The sequence below is a fragment of the Neocloeon triangulifer genome, unplaced genomic scaffold, assembly GCF_031216515.1.
Source record: "Neocloeon triangulifer isolate White Clay Creek 2 clone unplaced genomic scaffold, ASM3121651v1 ptg000009l, whole genome shotgun sequence".
NCBI classification, from domain to species: Eukaryota; Metazoa; Arthropoda; class Insecta; order Ephemeroptera; family Baetidae; genus Neocloeon; species Neocloeon triangulifer.
Window position 1 is genome coordinate 2076480 of NW_026775551.1, and position 22247 is coordinate 2098726.

At 35.2% G+C, this 22247-nt stretch overlaps 1 protein-coding gene across 1 annotated transcript; it reads right to left on the minus strand.

Moving 5' to 3' along the window:
• Positions 1-116: 116 nt before the first annotated feature.
• LOC132195137 (oxytocin receptor-like) lies at positions 117-22127 on the minus strand. Its single transcript, XM_059616926.1, has 3 exons — positions 20771-22127; positions 7050-7978; positions 117-2588 (listed from the first exon to the last, which is right to left on the minus strand). Exons 2-3 carry the CDS (start codon positions 7936-7938, stop codon positions 2236-2238), a joined length of 1242 nt encoding a protein of 413 aa, XP_059472909.1. The 5' UTR covers positions 7939-7978; positions 20771-22127; the 3' UTR covers positions 117-2235.
• Between the last annotated feature and the right edge of the window lie 120 nt (positions 22128-22247).

Genomic DNA, 22247 nt, shown 5'->3' on the forward strand with positions numbered 1-22247 from the left:
TCCAAATAATGTTAATTTCATTACAAAATTAATGAAATTGACATTTTATTTAAATGCAACCCAAAATGTTCATGAATAAAATTAGCATTAAATTCGTTCTTTTGTGTGAATCGATCAGGGTTTTTTCCCCAGTGGTTTTACTCAGATATTATTTTTTCTCAAATCTGATTTAAAAAACCAAGAAAGGAAAAAAATAAGCATTTTTCTTTACACAAAATTTTTATTTTTTGCTTAAATCAACAATCAAGATTTTGAATTTTTATCACATTCAGCACGATCGAGTAAATTGAAATGATTTCTGATTCATTATTTTCATCTCTTATGATTAACATCAAACAAAAATAGCTACAGTTTGTGTAGAGCACACTGGAGCACACTTTTTTATTATTAAAATTGATGACCAATTTAATGCCTTTGAAACACAATCGGCCAAATTCAAATATTTGTATACATAAAGTAAAAACGTAGGCAACCACCTCAAGCTTAATAATCACAAATCTTTTGATTTTTAGTCTAGAAATGCAGAACAATTTTTTAATGATGACTATACATATAAATCAAATTTATCTCAATTTGCAAACAAGAATCATCCATTAGTGAGCGATACCTTGATGTGCCACTCTTCATGACAACACCTCAATCACGACTTGTGACGTTCAAACACGCGTGTGTTGTGCCAATGCGAATATACAGTATTATTTTTTTTATTAATGGTTCACACTTTGAGCAAATTGACGCACACGCAGAGAATGCAGGTATCCATTGTAAATTTATGCAACAATTACCAGTCAAATGCCGAGGGCAATTATCATATAATTTATTTATGGAATACAGATGATGTATAATTTAAATACACAACAGACCTGCAAAACCTTTATTTTCCATTAAAGACTAATATGTGAATGACAATACGTAGGGAACCATATTATTGATTAATTATTATTAATTATTGATTAATCAAAAGTTCACAACCCAGCCTGCAGATTATTGAAAAATATTATATCGGTCCCAATATTTTACTTAAAACATATTCAGTCATTGAGATCTTTGGTTGAAACAACATCGGTGATAAACAATGATCGCGTGATTTTTTTTCTTTGATTTTCACACGGTTTATATTATTAAAAAAAAAATAATAATAATTACAGTTATTATTTCAAACGAACGCCCAAGGGGGAGAAAATAGTGCTGGTCAGGCCTTTGCTGCTCTACAAATATACAATTAGACAATTACAGTTGAGTAATTAGCCCCCTTATGTACATTTTAACGCCGTAAAAAAGCGCCGTCTAAAATAAATTGAGCCGTCAAAAAAAAAATTACTAAACACTCAAATGAGTTTGACACCATTTCAAATACGAAATGAAAAAAAAAATGTTATTAAAAACGCTGTCTTTTTTTCAAGCCTTTCCTCAATTTGCATGTTTTGTTATCTGAACAAGTCACCTTTCAAAACCTGCGGGGTCGGTCAGCGTTGGCTCGCATTTAAATAAATTATCTGGAATAATTTTGCCGTCGCAAGCAAAAAACGTCACTTTGTAATTGCTCCTAATTACATGTGTGAGCCCTACATTAACTTTCATCGCTCAGAGCAGAGAGCTTGTTCCAAAGTTTTCTTGCACATGCTGAACGCAATTAATTAAATAATTTACACAGTACGCGTTCGTTTCTTTACAACAAGATAAAAATTCTTAAATAAAAAAATTTCCAAAAAATTTGAATTAAGTGAAATAAATTATGTTTTTAGTAAATTTTTCTGGGCTTAACTGAAATATAACCAAGTTATTTTAAACTTTAAACGCGCTGTTTTGGTCATTCAAAGTGATAAGAAGTGATTGCATGTCTGGCGTTTTCATGAATTTTTAAGTATATAAAAGAACGTTAAAAATCAGAAGCTTCCTCAAGTGACAAGTCGCTCCTCACACAAAATACCGCCTAAAGGTATATTTCAGTTATCTGGTGCTTATCAATAAAAGTTCTTAATGAAAATTGTGCCTTTTTTGTTTTTCATTTTAAAAAAAAACCTTAAATAGAAAACAATTAAATTAAACTAAATAAATTAAAACGCAGTTTTAAAAACTCGCTCACAGCGACCGCCGATTCAACAACGATTCACGTCTTTTTTTGTTCAAAAAATAATATAATTATCCTGTGACCTGATCTCATCACTGACCTACATTAAATTAAGTACCCTGACCCCGGTGTCCTTTGTGGTCCCTCTTAAGCCCGTCGATGCTTCAAACAAAATCCACCGGTTTGCCGGAGGTGGCGATCATGACGACGGAGGCCGCCTGACTGAGGCCGACGGCCGGGTCGCTGAAGGACTTGTGCACCGCCAACCTTGGGGGCGGCAGCAGGGGGTAGTGGGCTGTGTAGCGGGAGCGGCTGCGGAGGCTGCTGCCTCCGCCCTGCGACTCGGACGAGTTGCTTCCGCCCCCGATGACTGGCCGCCGGACGGGGTGCGGCCGCCGCTGGCACAGCAGCTGCTGCTTGACCAGCACGGCCAGGTCAGGGTTGAAGATCAAATAGACCCACGGGTTGACGCAGCTGTTCAGACTGGCCAGCAGCGTGAGGATTGTGAAGGTTGGACCTGCAAATATGCAATTTCACGCTTGAAACAATTCGTTTTCGGGGAAGTGACAAAAGTTTGATAAGGGTTTGCTTTACATGTCTCACAATCAAATGTACGCAAAAAAAAAATGAGAGAGGGGAAAGATGGCCAAACACTCGGCTGCGCCAGTGTGGTCGGTGCTGCTTTTATTGACAATATTTACGGCATTGGAGATCCAGCCAAACCAAATTAACCAAAAAAGGCATTTGAATGTCCCAAGCTTGATTTTGCATAATATATGATTCGGCCACTTAAAATACGTCACTGAAATTAGTCGGAACTGCTATAAAAAATGTCATCTTCTGTCTATTTCTTTTGAAAGCATATGTACAGAAATAAGTCAATTTTATAATATAATTTTATATTTAATTATTGAAATATATTTTATTGATACAAAATTGCTATTATTTCTGAAAGTAATTTGATTTTTTGTTTTAAATAAAAATTCAAGTTATGCTTCTAGATAATTTAATACGAAGTTGTATAAATAAATATAAAATATTTAACATCACGGACCAAATAATAAATAGGAGTTTTTCATATTTTATTGTACATTGAGGAAAACCATGTTGAATCAGGTTAAATCAAGAGCATTTCTCGATTTGGATTATTTCAGCAATTAAGGTTAAATTTTTTGGTATTTCAGTAGCATTAATGCTAATTCAAAAAGTACTAAAATATCCATTATGATTAGAACAAGTGATAATATTGGACTTAATATAAAAATAAAATAAATCAACTCCCTCTAATTATTTCACATTTCATGTCTTGAATATATTTATGGCTAATAATATTTAATTTCAAATTAAAAAATTAATATAACAAATATTTATCCTAATATTATTTGCAAATTAAAAGGTCGGGGAGGGCAGGGGAGGGTTTTATGCTTTAAAAATAAAAATTAATTTTTTGTTATTGATTAATTAAATAACTGAAATACACTTAACAACGCAAACACGACACAACTCTACACTAAAATTTACAAAAAAACACACACTCACACTAACAAATTAACCAAATTCTTAAAAAGTTTCTCCCATGGAAAATATTTTTTTTTATTAATAATTTAATAAGAATGTTTATTCTTGGAATAATAGATGCGAAGATTATTTAAGTCATTTATATAAAAGGTCTAGCGAGGAATTGGATCGGTTTTCGAAAACACGCATTCTAACTTATAAAAACAGAAATCTCTCTACTCAACTGCCAGACCGTCGTCCTTCCTCCGAACCAGCATAATAACGTGATCAGTTCTTAAAATTTTGCCATTGAGTGTTGGAAAACCAGGTCATTGAATTAGCCACCGTATAATGAACTCCAATTATACGAGGCCGAAATTGATATTTAATAATCTGTGTGGCGAGGGGCGTTGCGCCGAAATCAGTTCTGGACGCCGCTCTTTGATGAGCACGTCTCGCGGACAAGTTACAAAAGATTATAACTTGCACGTCCCCTGACAACAATATTACCAGATTCAGAAACACACGTTGGACGGTCTGAACAATTTCTTCTCGCCAATTAAAACGACAGAGTTTTCCTCCAGAAATTCGCACCGTTATAATGTAACTAGTTTTGCGCGGAAGCCCTCTTCGTTTTTAAAAGAGAGCTCTATGGTTTTTTTATTATGTGGGTACGCAAGCATGAACATTTAAAACTTCAAACCGTTCCCAGACGGCAGAAAGATAATGAAGAAGGAAATGAAATAAAATGTCAGCCGCGCACGGTCAAAAATAATTATATTGCTCGTGACATTTTGAAGGAGGCGAAAACAAGCGGCGTACAATTTAAATCGCGCTGAGAGGCAATTTGCAATCAAATCGCGATTTCGCATCTTGAGCAACAAGCTATAAAACTGACAATTTGCATACGTGCTTTTGCACGTTTTCTATTGGCAAACCACATATGGTGTGTTTTTTTTTAATACTTTTATGATAAAAAGGGTTATACGCTATTTCCCAAAAGAAGATCTATAAAATTATTTTAATAATGTCCAAGGCGACGAAGAGTTTAACCAATACAAAAATGCTAAATATATAAAATCTTGATTCTAGCAAGTGGACGCCGTCAATTTTAATGAAATTCCACTGACCACTCAAAGCCTCTTTTACTCCTTTTGCGCAAAACATTCTTCTGGCAAAAAATTAATTAGCTTCCCGGCAAATTCTTTTGGGAGCGCTGCAACTGGCTTGCCTTCGTTTATTTTTATCCTTCAACTGATATGACATGCACTTTACTTTTACAAGATTAATGCAACCAACATTAATCCCAACGGTGGCGTTAATTAAAATGTTGTGACGTGGATGAAATCGGAAAACGTCCTGCAGCTGAATAATGGAACAATTCTGAGCCATATCAGAAAATTGAAATTTTCTGTGCGTGCGGTGCAGTGGAGAACTTTTCTGAATAGGGAAATGAAAAATTTAGGACATATTTATGACTATGCTATATATAAATGACTATGAGGTGGTTTCCAGTTGTTGTGAAACTCTGAATTGATTGCAAAAACAGAAAGTGGGCGCTTGATTAAAGAGGATGAAAACACCTTAGGGCAGCACAATTATCCACAAAAACTAATAGTTTGGACCATAGGGATCATTTATATAACAAGAACATTGGAGGTCACCCCATAAATTTTTGAGAAAAACGCATTTGAAATTAACATGGCTCGCTAATGTAAAATTTTCACTAAAATCGTTTGATTGCATTTTAAGTCAACAAAACTGCCTTTGGCAAGGGTTTGTGACCCACCAGCATGTTCCTTGACAACCCTGCTACAAATGTGGCACCAGAAAATTGGGGGTCACCGCGTAAATTTTTGAAAAAAGTTAAATTGAAGGTTGAAAAACGTCGTTTTTTGCATTTTTCACGTTTCGGAGACAATTAAGCAAATTTTAGAACCCTTTGATTTATTTGATTTCTACAGTCAAATATCATGATAGTTAATATTTTGGTTTCTACAATACCCTAATAATGAAAAAAATTCATATTTTTGAAAATCCAATATGGCCGTCTGAGATACACAAGGGTTCACTAAAACTGATGCCAAATTAATTAGGGTGCAGATTTTTTAATTTTCTCGGTGGGAGGTTGGAGCTAATGAACCAGTGTATCTTTTCTCAATGGTTACCAAGTTTCTAGGTCAAAGGTCATTGACCCTGGCCAAAGGTCAAAATCTTAAGTTTTTTGCCCCTTTGAGATAGGCAACCTGACTAAAAATCCGAGATAGCCAAAAGATGCGGCATGTCATTTTGCGTCAGAGTGTAAATTTTCAGAATTTTTGGATAAGCTGTTTTGAATATATTAATGATTTTTAAATAGCGTCCGAACGACTGAAAATGATCTCTTCGGACGAGTTAAAAATTAGAAAATGAGGTTTTTTTCATCATATTCAACACAAATTAAGTAGGTTTTTTTGTATTAAATGTAAATTTGAAGGATTTGAAAAATATTTGCTAGGTGTTTTCATCTACTTTAAACTATAAATGCATTAAGAGTCTTTTTCATCACGTGTCTATCTCAATATAATAATTATATTATGACGAAAATATAATACGTTGATTTTTATTATTTTGTTTCATTCTTTTTTATAAGCTAAACAAAAATCAATTGCTATTTATATTTTTTATTTTGTCTATTATTATTATTATTATTTATATCTTATCAATTAATTTATAAATTAAAATTGAAAGTAAAATAAAATTTGTTTTAAGTAAATTTTCTGTGACAAAAACCTTTTTGTTTTAGTATAATTTGTTAAGTAATTTTAATAAAATTTTTTAAATAAAATATTATAATAAATCATTAAAAATGTATTATTATTAAAATAAATCTTTAAAAAATAGTCTCTAAAATTTTTTCTTATTTCCTTTTTTAATGATTCGCATTGTTACGGTGATTTTTTTTAACATTTAAGAAGCATTAAAAAAACTATTTCAAATGGGATACTGCTAATAATTAGAATAATTAAAAATTAAAACTCATTTTCCCTTGACAAGAAGTTTATTATGGTAGAGTAAATATTAAGAATTCAGAGAAACCCATACAATTTTTGAACCAAAAATTGATTAATTTTCTATCCTTGTGTATTTGCTATAAGCAAAACTTTTCTTCCAAAGGAACCACGCAATTAAATCTCGAATTACGCAAGCGACAAAGTCATAGGAAACTTTATGCTGCAAAAAGGGTCAACGTCAAAGGACGCGAGAAGCACCACGATCGCTCTTTTTGCCGACAAAAAATACACACCTTACACCAAGCAACAAACTTTGCTGGCGGCGCTGAATCAAACTCGCTGGAGTTTGAGGAAGAAAAATAATATATTTATATAAACCTTACAACTTAATAACTCCACCCACACTAGCGCTGTGAGTTATATTAAAATTTAATTTATATTATTATATATTTGAAACAAAAATTTATATTAAGCGACGAGATGCGTACCTGACCAGAAGGGTGAGTGGATTGCGTCAGGGTCCCAGGTGGCCCACAACTGAGCACTGATGAACGGCGACGAGCAGACGACGTAGCACATGATGACCACCACCGTGAGCTTGACCGTTTTCAGTTTGGCACGGGAGATTCCTCGGATGGAGTGCACGCGGGGCTGCAGAGGGCCGTTGCGGACGTCCTTGGGCGGGGGGAGGCCGGCGATGCTGTCCTTCTTGGCGTTGTAGTTGCGCCAGATGGCCTGGCAGATGCCGGTGTAGGTGAAGATGAGCACCAGAAGGGGCGCCAGGAAGACGGAGGCGCTGTACCAGGTGACGTAGGCACGCTCCCCCCACCCCTCCGGAAAGGTGCCCCAGCAGTCGAAGGTCAGGCCGTCAGGGGTGACGGGCTGGTAGGAGAAAATGAGGGCCTGGGGTGCGCAGCACGCAAGCGCCAACAGCCACGCCATGGTGACTAGTGCGCGTGCGCGGCGCACGGGCCACGTGAAGTACGAGAGGGGCAGACAGATGGCGTAATAGCGGTCGATGGCCGTCAGCACCAGGACGAAGGAGCTCAGGTACGGACCCAGGATCTGCCCGAACTTGACCGCCTTGCAGAGAGCGTTGCCCCCGCGGAAGCGGTAGGTCAGTTCCCAGGCCAGCTGCGGCAGGACGTTGAAGAAGGCGGTGACCAGGTCGGCGATGCTCAGGTGCATGATGTAGAAGTACATGCGCGAGATCTTGGCCCGGCGGAAGAGGATGGCCGCCAGGATCAGCGAATTGCCCACCACCGTGACGGCAAAGATGAACGCCAGCGTGGCGATCTCGACGCGCGCCAACTGCTCGTCGCGCGTTGGCGTCGCGTCCACCACCACGCCACTGCTGGTGTCGTTGTTCAGGTCCATGGTGGTGGCCTAGGCCTCCTCCATACCTCCCTCGTCACATCTGCCAAAACAAGAATTGTATAAAATTATCATTTATTCTTCTTGTACATTTACTTTAAATATAAAAACTATTTTCGGTTAATTATAATAATCATTTTTTCTTTATTTTTTTCATTAATAGTAATTTTTATATATTTTTTACAGACTGAAAATAGTTGTTATTCAGCTATCTGTCAAATTTATGAAAAAAGAACAATTTTACACCACTTTTTATTAGATTTATTAGACTTTTTATTTTATTTTTCTCTTAAACTCTTATAATTCATACTCATACCCTCATACCGAATTTTGGTTATTATAACCTTAAATAATTGCAAAAGTGAAGAAAAGTATGCTAAAAATATACATAAAAAAATGAGCACCACCAATCTCATTATGCATATAGCCTTGTTTTGCTCGCGCTGCCAAGAAAATGAAAAATTTATCCGCTCGTTGCACGCATCAGCTGAGACCCTTCCAGGCCTAATCTCGCTGGAGTGACCGAAGCATTATAATTCTTTTTACTCTAAACCAATTAAATTATAATTTTTTATCTATTAAATTTAATATCTGAATGGTGACGAGAGCATAAAATATTTTCATTTAATTAAATAATTTCGCCTGATTTGGTTCACGTGTGTCACAGAGCTCTGATAAGGCTGAATCTCATAATAAATCGTTGCATTCTCTTGCAGTTCTGTTTTAAATTTATGAGAATTAATTCCATAAGTAGAAGGGAGAAGGTTATGAGAGTATTCTTATAGAAGGATGGAATGCTATATTCGCAAGTTCAAAAGAATCTCTCCCATATGCAAGTTTGCTTGGAGGATGCAGGAATTTATAATGAGGTGTCGTTTTTCCGATTGAAATGCTCAAGAGCTCTATTATTCAATTTCCTGGCACTTTTTGCATAAATTTATAAAGAGAGTTGTGCAAAACTGACACACAACGGCTCTCCTTGAACGCTAGAAAATTGATGCCCGTTGCGCTTTTTTTTTCACTCATTCAGTAATTCAAAAAGTATATGCGCATAGAACAGAAGTGCCGCTTTGAATGATTGGATGTTTAGAATGAGAAAAAGATGCGTAAGGCAAAAAAGTCAAGGAGAGTGAGTTTATTTAGTTGCAATCATATATAAAATGATTGCATGCTGGAAATCCCCGGCGCATTGCGATGAGAGGTGCCCCCGCATAAACCAGGAAAATTTTCCAAACTTAATAAAAAACTAAAGGTGCACAAAAGGTCTGAGCGGTGTAAATCCTCTCGGGTTTTTATATCTCAAAGCATAAAATGGTAAAATAAAGTGCAACGCCCAGAAATTTAAAAAAAAATTGCTAATTGTGAATACCAACGCAGCTTAAAAAAAATTTTTTTAGTGTTTTCTGTGTTTTTATTTCAGGAATTTATAGACATTTCTTTTGTGACCATCCTTAAAAATATTCATAAAATTATAATTAAAAAATTATCTTGATACTATTAAAACATTACTAAAAGCCTTATCTATTTGTATTGTTTATTAAATCATTTAATTTAATGCATGTGAATGCATGTATTTAAAATTTCAAGTGCAGTCACTGATAATTACTTCAATTTTTTTTTTTTAATTTACCGTTACGCAATTTATTTGTGTTTTGAGATTACTTTTTGGCAAAGTTACGCAACGCAGACTATCCCGCCACCCATAAGATCTGGTTGAAAAGTTGATGCAATCGAGCTCATGCAACAAATTGTGAGTTGGAGGCTTTGCTCACAATTTGAGGCATTTCGCAAAAGGTCAAGACAGGCAGTGCTTGACAAGACGCTTAATTAAAGAAACAAAAACTTTTCTTTCTCATTTCAAGAGTCAGACTGGCTGGCTGTCGAGAAGAGCGCAAATTAACTCAAATTTAGAGTGAAAGTTTGTGCAACCTGCTGAGGAGAAGCTTTGCTGGCAGTTGCATGAAGTTGAGGATAAAACGGCAGAGAACAAATAAAACATATAAAAAACTAATAAAAACAAACGTAGTGAAACGTTACATGACACAGGACTTGCCTTGCACGTGTTTAGCGTTTAGCTGACAGACTCATGAAAATAAAAATTGAATATAAATTTTTCATCAACTAAATGCAAGTTGCGCCTCAACACTTTGGTATATGTGACGTGTCGAGTGTCTCTTGCTGCGCTGATCGTTAGCAGGCTCGCAATTTAATTTATGGTGGGAGCACCTGACGTTCGCAAACCACTCTCGTAGAACAAAAAAATTAATCTATAGTATATTTTTTAACAACGGTTCAAGATTCAAGATTCAAGATTCAAGATTTCTTTATTTTGTTAAGCATTATATACCACATAACATACATAGTAAATAACAGCTTTTTAAAATAAGTCAGTGTACATGGCATTATTTAAACGATAAAATTCGTTCAAGTCATAGAATTTGTGCTCTAACACAAAAGCTTTCACCATTTTTACAAGAACCTCGTCATTTTCGAGGACTTTTAAAGATATCGGTAATGCATTAAATATTCTGGGGATCATGATTTCTGGGTTTTCTACAGATTTCTTAAGCTTTACTTCTTTCACAACCAAATCATTACAGCAAAGATTAGTCTGATTATGTCTAGTCACTCTCCTCGTATCTACAGTATCACTATATTTCTGAAATAGGTTTCGGTTTTGCACCAAGAATTTTATACATTCAAGTATATACAACGATGGCACGGTCATTATATTATATTTGACAAATAATGGTTTACAAGTATCCAACGCTTCATTAGATCGCCAGTAGGGAATGCCCGCCATGGCTCTCAACGCTCTTTTCTGTGCTCTAAATACTTTGATTAAATGACTAGAACCCCCCCAAATTACAATCCCATACATTATATGACTCTGAACGTGTGAAAAATAGATCAATTTAAGAATGTTATCTGACACCTTGTATTTTAGTCTAGTGAACACATGAGAGACTCCTCTCATTTTATTGACAACCTTATCACAGTGATCATTCCAGTTAAGTGTATCATTAATTTGTACTCCCAAGAGTTTACCAGTTTTACAGATTTCTATACTCTTATCTTTAGATTTTTCCCATCGACTCCGCATCAGCGTATCATTGTATTGGGAAAGGTATTTCCTCATTTTTGTATCTGATAATAAAATTAAAAACTTTTATCCCTGTGAGAAATGAAAAAATGTTCCGTCCCGATGATGTCATTGGGCTGGAAAATTTGTCCCAATGATATAATTTTGATCGTATGGATTTTAATAAAATTGATCGCAGAAATTATCTCCTCTGATGATAAATTAAAAAACAAAAGGTTATATAAAATTTAAAGCTTTTTGGTTAAAAAATTTAGTTATCACCAGGTTATCACAATTTTTTATATATATTTACGCCATGTTTTATAAGGTTGGGATAAATCCTTACGTTTCTATGCAGGAAATTGTCAATCTCATAAATCTGTATGATTTCTGCCATCACTTGACTAGTTTTTTCTCTTCATTAAATTTAATATAATTGCAGCAGACTGATTTAATATAATTTTTTTACCAACACTCAACAATATTAAGCCTAGTCCACGATCAGATTTTGGTCGCAGTCGCGCGAGTTAAACATATGGGAATAGCATTGAGCGTCCACGATCAAGTTCGTATGAACGAATTTGTGGTCGCACAAAGTTTGTACGAATTCGTATGAGTTGAACTGGATTCAACTCATGCGAATTCGTATGAACGAAAAAGCTCGCGCATGCGCCGCTGAAAGTGGGAGTGGTTCTTCTGCTGCTGGCCGACCGACGGCATCGACTGCATGGCGACGGATTGTTTTTATTTTCAAAACTATCTTTGACTCCGTGAAAAAAGAATTGTTTTGTCGCAATGAATGGATAGAAAAGCTGTAAATACCAGGAGGATAAGTTTTCTAACTTAAATTAATTACATGAATCACATTTCTATCTAAAATTTCACCTACCTTAGGTTTGAAAAAATCATTCCCACGCGCGATAAATATGTTTTGTTCTATTTGTTTTACTCAGTTTTACTGATATAAAACCGTTTGTTTATTATTAAATATGTTTTTCCCTGCCAATTATCATGTTTTAAAAGTTATAGTCATGAACATTAAAAAATTATATAAATAAATTAACTCTGTGAAATTTTTTGTAGATTTAGATCTAAAACCGTGCTTCTTGGATTCTGTTTTAAAACTATTTCTAGCCATTGTGTCCAACAATTGAATTTTTGCATCGAACAATTATCTTTTTAAACAATGGAAAAAATTAAAATAAATAAAAAATAAAAAGCTCAAAATTCCTTTGTTGAAAAAAAAATTAGATTGAAATAGTTGGCACTCGAGCTAAAATTTGGTCCTCGAGAAACTTTTAGCGAGCCATTTTTTTATGATATATAAGAAAAATAAAGAAATTCTAAAAATAAAAATATAATAAAATTTGAAAATAAATATTATTTTTTTCAATTTCTAAATTTCTTTGTTGATTTCTTAAAAAAAAGGTCCGTTTATTTTATTTCTCAGATTGTTTGTTTTTGTAATCATCACGAGACTTTCGCGTCTCTATTTTAAATCAACAACCAATAAAAGCTGCGCTCAATATTACGAAGAAAATCTGATCGTGGACGCTTCATGCGACTGTCGAAAAAGTTTGCGCGAACTTGTGGTCGCGCGACCAAAGTTCGCGCGAACAAAAATTTGATCGTGGACTAAGCTTTAAGCTACATTTTCTACAAAAAATAATTTTAAAAGTAATTAATAAATTAAGATTAATGCATCTATCGTGATTGCCTGTAAAATATTATTTGCAAATAATTAATAAAAATATAATAATAAAAATATTATTATTATTCAATTCTTTAAATAAAAATTGTGATTTTTATTTTAATTATTGCTAACGCTTAAACAATTTTTTTTTAGATTTCCACGGCATTTATATTATTTGGATTTGGCAGAAAAGCAAATTTTTTTTCCTGATTTTTATGCTATTCCATACAGGAGTAGCAGATGAGCAGGGATGTCTGCAAGTAAACGCGAGAATACGGGGCAAGAATGTGCCAACATACTCGGTGTAGTTTCTTCGCGTACTGTTCTTATTATATGTACATACTTGTGTGGCCATAAACGACTCGCAGGACCGTAAACAAACCGACGCTCTCCAGCAGCTGCATTGGACATTTTGTTTTTCCCCTGATTTAACGCCCCTGATTTATTCGCATGCCGCTGCTGCCAGAGATTCGATACAAGGGTTTGATGACAATGGCATTTCCCGTCTCTTCTTATTGTTAGCGCACCATGCTGGCGACCTATTTCCTATGTGCCGCCTGGATTTGCGCCCAGGTTTGGATGGTGCGATTTAAAGCAGTGAAAAACTTCCAGGTGTCGATACTGGCGACATAGGCACAATTTAAATTACTGCAAAATTTTATTTTGATCCATATTAATTTGACATTATTTGTGATTATTCATCGTAGATAATTTAATGAAAAAATTTGACCATTGATATGGGTGAAATTTTCGAAATTATTAAAAATTCGGCTGTGATGTTTTCTTCAACGCATATTTTTGTGATCATACCATTTTTTTTTTTTTATTATTATTTTGCTTCCGTAAATCCATGGGTATGCCTGTGTTTTAATAATTTATTTTATTGTTCTCACTTCAATGGATACACACGCTCAACGCTCACTCTTTGTTTGCTAATGAATCCACGCATATATGAAAGATATTGCTAACAATTTTGTCGACATTAATCTAGAATTTAAATTATAATGGTCCTGCGTCTTGCTAATACTGGATAATAATTGAACAGGCTGAAAGTATTACAAAATTTCCTGTTCAAACACGTGTGTATAAAGAATTGTATAAATGCTGTACAGATGGACATAGAAAATAATAACCTTCTATGAAATATAGGTACTTTTTTAATATAAACGTAAAATAGAATAAAAATCTATAGATTTACTCAGATTTAAAATAATAGTGTTGTGTCCATTGTGATTCTTGCCTTTCAAAACAAAATTTTGTATTTCGAGAGTTGGAAATTCCAGCTCATGCGGAAATTTAAATCCGGTCATTATTTTTGTCTCGGAAAGCAAAAATAGAAATAATTGGATCGAACAGAACCTCGTCCGAACGCGCTCGACTATTTCACGCCAATTGTCTTTTTTTGCGAGGTATATATTGCCTCGGCTGATTAAGTTGATTTTTCTTTGTGTCGAGCTGAACTCTATGGAAAATTATGTGTGTGTCATATTGAAGTTTATAAAAGCGTAAACTAAACCGCGAAAGCTTCTAATATACGCTTTGAGCGCGTCGTATATTAGGGCGAGATGCTGGCGGTGCTTTATTTATGGCTGTTATGCGAGGCGAAATCAAGCGGCATGCAAGGTTGCATTGACCATTAATATGCTCCGAGTAATGGGTAAGCAAGCACGCCGCTAACCTAATTATCCGATATACAGACATCAGCGCAGATTCTGTCCGAGCAACTCTGATATTATCCCTCTCTCGACAAATTGAACATGCACATTTTCATACTCCGCGATACTTAATTGCGATAGAAAAGGTGTATCGATCAGAGCTATTTGGTTCTGTTGAGAATAATAATGCTAGATTTTATCTTAGTTTCCTAGTAATTTAATATTGGAATATTCATTAGGAATCTGATTGTGAGTTCTGCTGTTTTGTATCCAGTCCCATCAGTTGGAATTATATTGCTTGTTATGAAAACGCAAAAATTGCAAATTAAAATGGCAAGTGTGGGAAAGTTTTAAAATTTTTCCAAGTCGTTGCCAAAAATAATTACGCAAATAACTGAATAAATATAATTTTAGAGCATAACAAAACACTACTCTACACTAATTTGAACAGAAAAACACACGTACACTAACAATTATCTGAGAAATAAATGAATAAGTTCAATATTAAATTAAAATTTTTAATCATAAAGTTTTACAAACAAAAGACATGTATTTAAAATTATTTTTTCAATGATTTATTTAAATTTAATAATTAATTTAAATTAAATTTAATTAATAAATAAATAAAATCCATCTGCGTACTGTAAACTTTTGATTAATTATGAAATGAAATTTAGTTGAGTCAAAGAGTTGTTTTACCATTTCACTTTTCCTAATTCAAAAAATATTAACCTACTTTTCAAGGCATTTTGAACAGTGTCCACAAATAATAAGTAATAATTAGTTTGAAGAAATTAAAAAATTCACTTCTTTAACATTCTGAAAAACGTAAATAATTTGGTGTATTTCAATAGTTCCTTGTACTCTATATGCATAAGCTCCTGTTAATTAATATTTTGTAGCGAAACAGCATAGCCATGGCATAGAGCACTAAAAAAATCAAATTATCTACCTTTTTTCAACTTATGCATTTATTATATATTTGTGCTCGGAGTAGAGGTTCGCAAGCACGTCCCGCAGCAAAGATCAGTTTTGTGTTTATGCGACCGGTTTTTGTAGCAAACTGTTTCGCAGAATTCCCATCGGTCAGCGACTTTAAAAATAGCCGCGTATATCTTCATCAAGTTAATGACTAACGGCAAAATTTGCAAATAACCTGATTGACTTCTCGAGAAAAATTATTTAATATTCATCTAAAAAGTGCTCACGCCGCTCACGGACTCATCGCTGGCGGCCTATATACCGGAGGATGTGAAATCGTCACATATTTTAATATCTTGAGGGGCCTTTCCTGTTAAGCCAAACAACACTTGAATTGATCATGGGCAGGGCGCAGGGCACGTGCAAAAAGGAAACCGATTTAAATTGTAACTTGGAGTTATTATTTTTATGCGACGTTCTTGTTAATACACCTTCATTTTCATTATAGGAAAATTATAGACAGAAAAAAGAGCTTTCACCTGATTTTAATTTCAAAAGTGTTTTGAATTTACATGTTATACGTTTAATTTAAGAGTTGTTCCTTATAATTAATATTAAAAAAGACGAGGTTTACTTTGTAAGTCTTAATCAATCAGCCTTTAAATTATAGTAAGTGATTTCTGAGTTTGTTTCGTTTTCAACCAGATTCACTCAAGTAGAAAAAAAGTTGCTGAAAGCAATAAATCTGCAAAATTTATTTCCTGCTGCGTTGTGTTGCTCGCGAAGGTTTTCCACCTGGAAATATTTTGCCCTTTGATACGTGAAAATGCCAACGATTTGCAAGTTTCAATAAAAAAAAATAATAATAATAATGCGCAGGAGAGGGTTGAATTGAACAAAATGTATTTCATGGCCATGTATTTTATAGAAAAGTTATAATCGATTGGACAGAAAATGCAGTGCAGTGTAGCGAAATTGCAATTTTTCGTACGGATAAACATTCAGATCATGATTTCAGTTACAAAAATGAAATCATGCGAAGCGAAAACGCGGATGACAATTGTGGAAAAACGCGAGCCGCAGCTGCTGGCTAGAAAATGGAGCACGGAGCGGAAAAACTAGGCGCACCACAACAGGTGGGACCTTGATGAAATTTCAGATCCCATAGTTGGGCGCCGAGCGCATCCGGCTTATGCTATTGAACATCATCAAACTCTATGGAAAAATGGTCGTCGCACAAAACACGGATCTGCTGGGAAAAGTTGCACACGACTGGAACCATGGAAACGGCCGAAAGCCTACATTTGAGAACCGGAAAATGCACAACGCTATTTCGCAACTGACGTGCTTCCAGTTATTTTTCAGTAATATAATAATAAACATGCGCAGCGTAACTGATTAAAAGTATAATTTAATAAATTGAAAGAGGAAAATAACTGTCTATATTTGATTAAAAATAATTTATTAATAATTAACATTAACAAATTGTTAAGATTGGATCTAATGCAGTCAATCTAATCAAAATTGAATGAAATTTTCCATTATTAGGCGTGATTGCCATCGAGAACAAATGAGTTTTTTTTAAAATTTCAATACCAAAATAAAAAAATAAGTTAAAAATAAAAATAAAAGAAAAAGCTTAGAGATATAATTTAATCAAGTTTAAAGAATTTCACACAATTTTTATTCTTTAGATTCCACATGATTAAAAAAATTGCCCATTTTTAATTATTTAAAGAAAAAAATTTGCTCCTCAATTTATAAAGGCTTCTTAAGAAGTATGAAGCAAGCAATTAAGAGAGAAAGAGGACCAAAATAATTTCAAAATAAGGCAACTGCGTAGAAACTTGAATCACACTGAAATTTGTATTGCGAATGAGCCGCGGTTTGAGTTAATCAAGGTGTGCTTTTATGTTAGTTATTGCGGAGCAAATGTTGCGCTATTTAATCCCCTCTGCAGTTTCAATTGCGGTGCTGATTTTCAAAGCTTGCGCAATTCGCCAATAATTGGCACGCTCGGAGACAAAAACGCCGCGAGACGGCATTAGTTATGGTGGAAGGCAGTCTATTGAACAAATTTCACATTCGAATCAGTTTCTTTTGCTCCTCGTCTGCAGACATATGAAGAGGTCTAAATTAAAGCTTGTGTAAATTCTGAACAGAAGGACCTGCTGAATGTCAGCAATTTGTTATCACTTGAACTTTGGAGAAGGAAAGCGCTTTTAGCTGTCAAATAATGTGGGGGCGTTCACGAGAGTGTTTGCTTATCGGACTGGAAATGCAGCAGTGGCCTCCACACTAAAAATTCACTTCCTTTAAGCTTTTTTGTAAGTCGTGTGTGAGAGAAGAGCGCTACTTTTCGCCGTCTCGGCGATAAACACGTGGAAGCGCCAGCCACTTGCCTTTTCCATACAATAGCATGCGAGTCTAAAAAGTCGCAAGGTTAAGTCTAAGGAAGCATTTTTATAACTTTCTTAATTACTGCGGATGACAATCGCTGGAATTTTTAATCCGAAAAACTTAAGTAGCAAATTCCAGTTTTGCCGATTGAATTGTGGGATGAAGTGCCAATTCTCATGAGTTGAAAGCTTGAACGTAAAATGAGCAAAAATAAATGAATGTTTGCTGAGAGTCGGTGGAAGATGAACTCTTTCTGTCTTTCTAAATAAATTGCATTCTACCGCTTTCATTTCAAATTTGAAGAAGCTAGTTTTTCTTCTCTCTCGCTTATTAAAGAAAAAACTTCTTATAAAATCGAGAGTTTTGCAAAGCAAACTTCTCTACATTTTACGCTTTCTTTCCTTTTTGTTTGATCTCACATGCCATCCCTCGGGTACATTATTCCAAGCAGTGACAAATTAAATATTCCTCCATTCCGCAAACCATCCCCCTCGGGCTGCGCGCAGAAACGTACGTGACAGATTGCAACAATCGGAGATTGAGATGCACTTGAATAATGCAGCAGACGTCTCTGTCCGCAAACAAGAAAACGTTTAAAGTGGTTATGCAATTTTTGCTTTCCGCCAAATAAAAAGGCAGAAGGAATTAAAATAAGAAAAGCGAAGAAAAGCAAACTCAACCGTTAATATTCGTTACTTGACGGCGCACCGCGAAGGCGAGAAAAAAAATGTAAAATGTAATCAAAACTTTGGTTGAAATAAAAAAAAGATGCAGAACACCGCGGTGGAAAGTTTGATTTTCATTTCTAAAAGCTGCTTTTAAAGTCTTACTGAGGGGTTGGCTTGGAAAAATTATTCCTCCCTACTTGTTGTTTTAATCAATCTTTCCCTACAAAACAAAATCTTGTTGCTCTTCAAAAATTAATATTTGCTCGAAATACTTTTAATAATGATTTATTTAACGGCAGTTTTGGTTCTTACTAATTTTTGATTATTATCACTCTGATTAAACTGTTTTCACTTTGCATACCGGAAGTCGAAAAATGGCTGGTCGATTTTCAAACTGGATGATTACACAGCCCTGGAGATGATCGTGTCTGTTCGTTATACAATAATATAGCAAACTTTCCCCAAATCAAAGCAAAGCCCGACGGATTAATTGCATACAGTTATCCTCCCGAGGCACCAGCTTACAAAACAAGCCTAATCCATGCGTGACCTGCGATAAAGGTTTTCGCTTATTAATAAGACGAGTTTACACGCATTTCTGATCGGCTATGCAAATAATGGCTAGAACTGGACATGGCGTGCTTTTTTTATGAAGTCCATATGTATCTAATTATATCTCGTTTTGAGAGATATAGGTTGCGAGATAAACGCAGAAACGGCGTGTTTGTGGCAAATTTAACTTTTAAAAGCGGCGAATTGCGAAAGGCAAATCAAACTGGTTTTGCAAGGGCCCTGCAGTGTTAGCGCGAGATCCACAAAATAATAATCAGACAAACACAGGTGATGCTCCGAGCGCAACACAGTTTACACACCTCTTCCATTCGTGGCCAAATTTCAGGCCATTTATTTTTTCAGCAGAAAACAATTATCTGCAGATAAAAGAGACGTCCAATGGGCAAATGTGAAAATTACCCCAATTAGGGCTGTCGCTTGCAATTAAAGCCAACGGTCAATACGATGAAATTACGTTGGAGAGAGAAAAATTTATTTTGCTGATGGAGTATTTTTGTCGAATTCATTCAGTTGGAATTGACGTGCAAAACGCACGCCAAAAATAAATTCAGTGAAAACGTTGCCGGCTCAGCGTTCCAGCGATTGTGGAGTTCAATTAAAAATACTTTTAAATAGCGCTGGCCGAGAAAAATGAACATGTGTTTAGATTCCGCAATGCTGCGTTTTACTTAGAAAAATTATCAGCAGTGAACGATCGGGTCTATCTTATAATATATCACTTTTCAATGGGAACATAGAGACTCTCATTGTCTTATTAGGCTGGTTTGGGCGTGTGTTGTGCTCGCAGCCTTCGGAATAGCCATCAATTTTATACACTTTCTGCAATTATTTCGCGAAAGTTCTCATAAATAATTCGGCGAACCGTTTCAAGCGTTAGATTTCGGCGTGACCGAAGTGACCGCAGCTGTAATTTGCCTTGGGCAGCGAGTGCCCTTTGATGAGAATTTACTTAATTTGCAATTTGTATTATTTCAATACTGCCCGCACTTTCCGTATAAATTTTTTTGATTTATTTAAGGTCTTTTATAATTGAATAACGTATATTAAGGCGCGGTTCAGGACAATTATGCAAAATTGCCTGGAGACATTATTCTTTCATTCTGATGTATTTATTTAATGAAAACTCGCAGCAAGCTTTATTAATTGCAGGATAAACTTTTGCAATATCTTCATTTATGTGAAATTAAAATTCAAGTATGTTCAGTTTATGCAAGGAGCTAATCATAATATTGAAAAACGCAACCCCCATTATACTTATACAAAAATTATCTCGAAGAGACACGAATAAAATTATTATTATTTTTTTTTAAAGTTACTCTTCCTACAATTTATTGTAAATATTTGCGTCTGCGTTTCTCTAGAACTGTTCGAACTATGAAAGTTCTTGGTTTCTTGCCCTCAAGCAATGTAACAAACTTTTATAATTACCATACTGAAAACGAACAACTTACGTACAATGAGGATACTTCAGAGCAAGCAAACATAATTATGATACCAAACTACCATAGGAAATCTAGTTAAGCTAGCAAGTCTCGGTCTGCTCTGACTATGCAATTATTTCTCACACCCTCGATCAAATAAGAGCTGCAAAAGAGTGTCAAAAGATTCAAAGATTTTTCTTTTTAATTTTGTCCAGAAAATTGTTGTTTAAAAACTGATTGAATAATTGAAACCGGGCAAAGAAAAATGAAAAAATATAAAGGACAACTGACCCCAATTTTTCATTTTTTCTTTGCAACGAGGTTCGCCCGGTATCAATTTTTCATGAAATCCACCTTGAGTGTTACCATTCAATTTAAAAACTGATTGATTTTAATTTGAAAAAACATGGCGAGAACAGTACCTTTTTCCAGGTCCTGAGAGCCGAGCACGCTGGTGTTGACAGCCAAAGTGGAGACACTTGAAGTAAGTCTGGATCGTCAGTCGGGGCGCGCAACAGAAGGACGCGTTCGAGTGACACGAGTGAGCAGCAGCCCGGCAGGTACTGTGCGCGCCGACCTGTTGGTGCTCACTGAAGGGTCTGCGGCGCGCAACTGCGCCCGCTCAGGGCCGCGCTCACCCATTGGACGCCTTCCACCGTCTAATTGAAACGCTCGGCCGAATTAAAAAAGATAGTCAGATTTAATTTCGCTGCGACCCTTCGCCAAAAATTGCCTTCGGAGAAATCTTCATGCTAATTTTGTGAATTTGTTTTTGAGCAGAAGTAGAATTACCTGTTTAGCGCCAAATGTCACCAAATAATGAAACCCTCGGAATTTCAGCTTCATTTTATATGCTGGTAGCCAATTTTAATTTTATATAATATAATCTCCCAATAAAAGGCACACATCATCTTTGATAAACATACTGTGACAACATAATTATATACATTTTGTTATAATGTAACTGTAAAGATTTCAGGTTGCAAGTCTTAAAAATATTGCGTGCGTATACGTATAAATTTACTGTATTGTTAGAATGATATAATTATGTATCAAATTAAATTATTGGTTAACACTGCTTAATTTAAAGGACAAAGGACCTTTCACTAACTTCTAAGTGACCATATAATTTTCCGGATCCCTGCCATTCAAAATTCTACTTTGTCGATCTCCTCCTGTGGATGCGATAAAAAAGATAATGATCCGCCCACGGCTTTTTGCTCGATGCGTGACTCCACAAGGGAATTTGCTCTCGTCGGAGCGACGCGGCTGCTCATTGTTGCGGTTTGTTCGCAAGTTAATTCTGCAAAGAGCAAACTGCCTTTTTATCTGATGTTAGAAAAGTTTCTCAAAACTTTGCAAAAGCGCTCTTCATTATTTTTATTAGCCTCCTGGAGGTCAATCAACATACTTGTAAATCCGGAATGATCACGATCTTGAGCTTTGATAAATCTGCAACTTTGGTTGGGAATAACCTTCCTTCGCCAAAAACACTTGAATTTAATTGACGAGAAAGGGGCTCACCTGATTGAGAGCATCTGTTTGTAAATAAAATTGTGCTTATCAACATTAACAAGGCGCACATGTGGAGCTGCTTCAGAATAAGAATAACCTCCAAATCAAAACTTGATTTAGACACTTAAATTTTAGTGTGCAAGTAAACCGTGGTTTTTATACAGGTGGCCATGAATTTGAGTTCAATATGCTTGAATTGGGGTTATATAATTCAGGCGTGACTTGATTTGCTTATGGTATAATTAATGGTAATTCAATGGACAACCCAAGTGAAGCTCAAATTATATACAGATTTAACATGATTAAATTAATGAGAAGTCCTTCAGTGTGAGATTTCCTTTTATGTATTATTAAAAAAAAATGAAGCTCACATGTGAATCATGT

Coding starts and splice junctions, on each gene's coding strand:
- LOC132195137 (XM_059616926.1), bottom strand. CDS start 7,938: ATGGACCTGAACAACGACACCAGCAGTGGCGTGGTGGTGGACGCGACG. Junction 2,589..7,049: donor CCACTCACCCTTCTGGTCAG/GTACGCATCTCG, acceptor GCATATTTGCAG/GTCCAACCTTCACAATCCTC.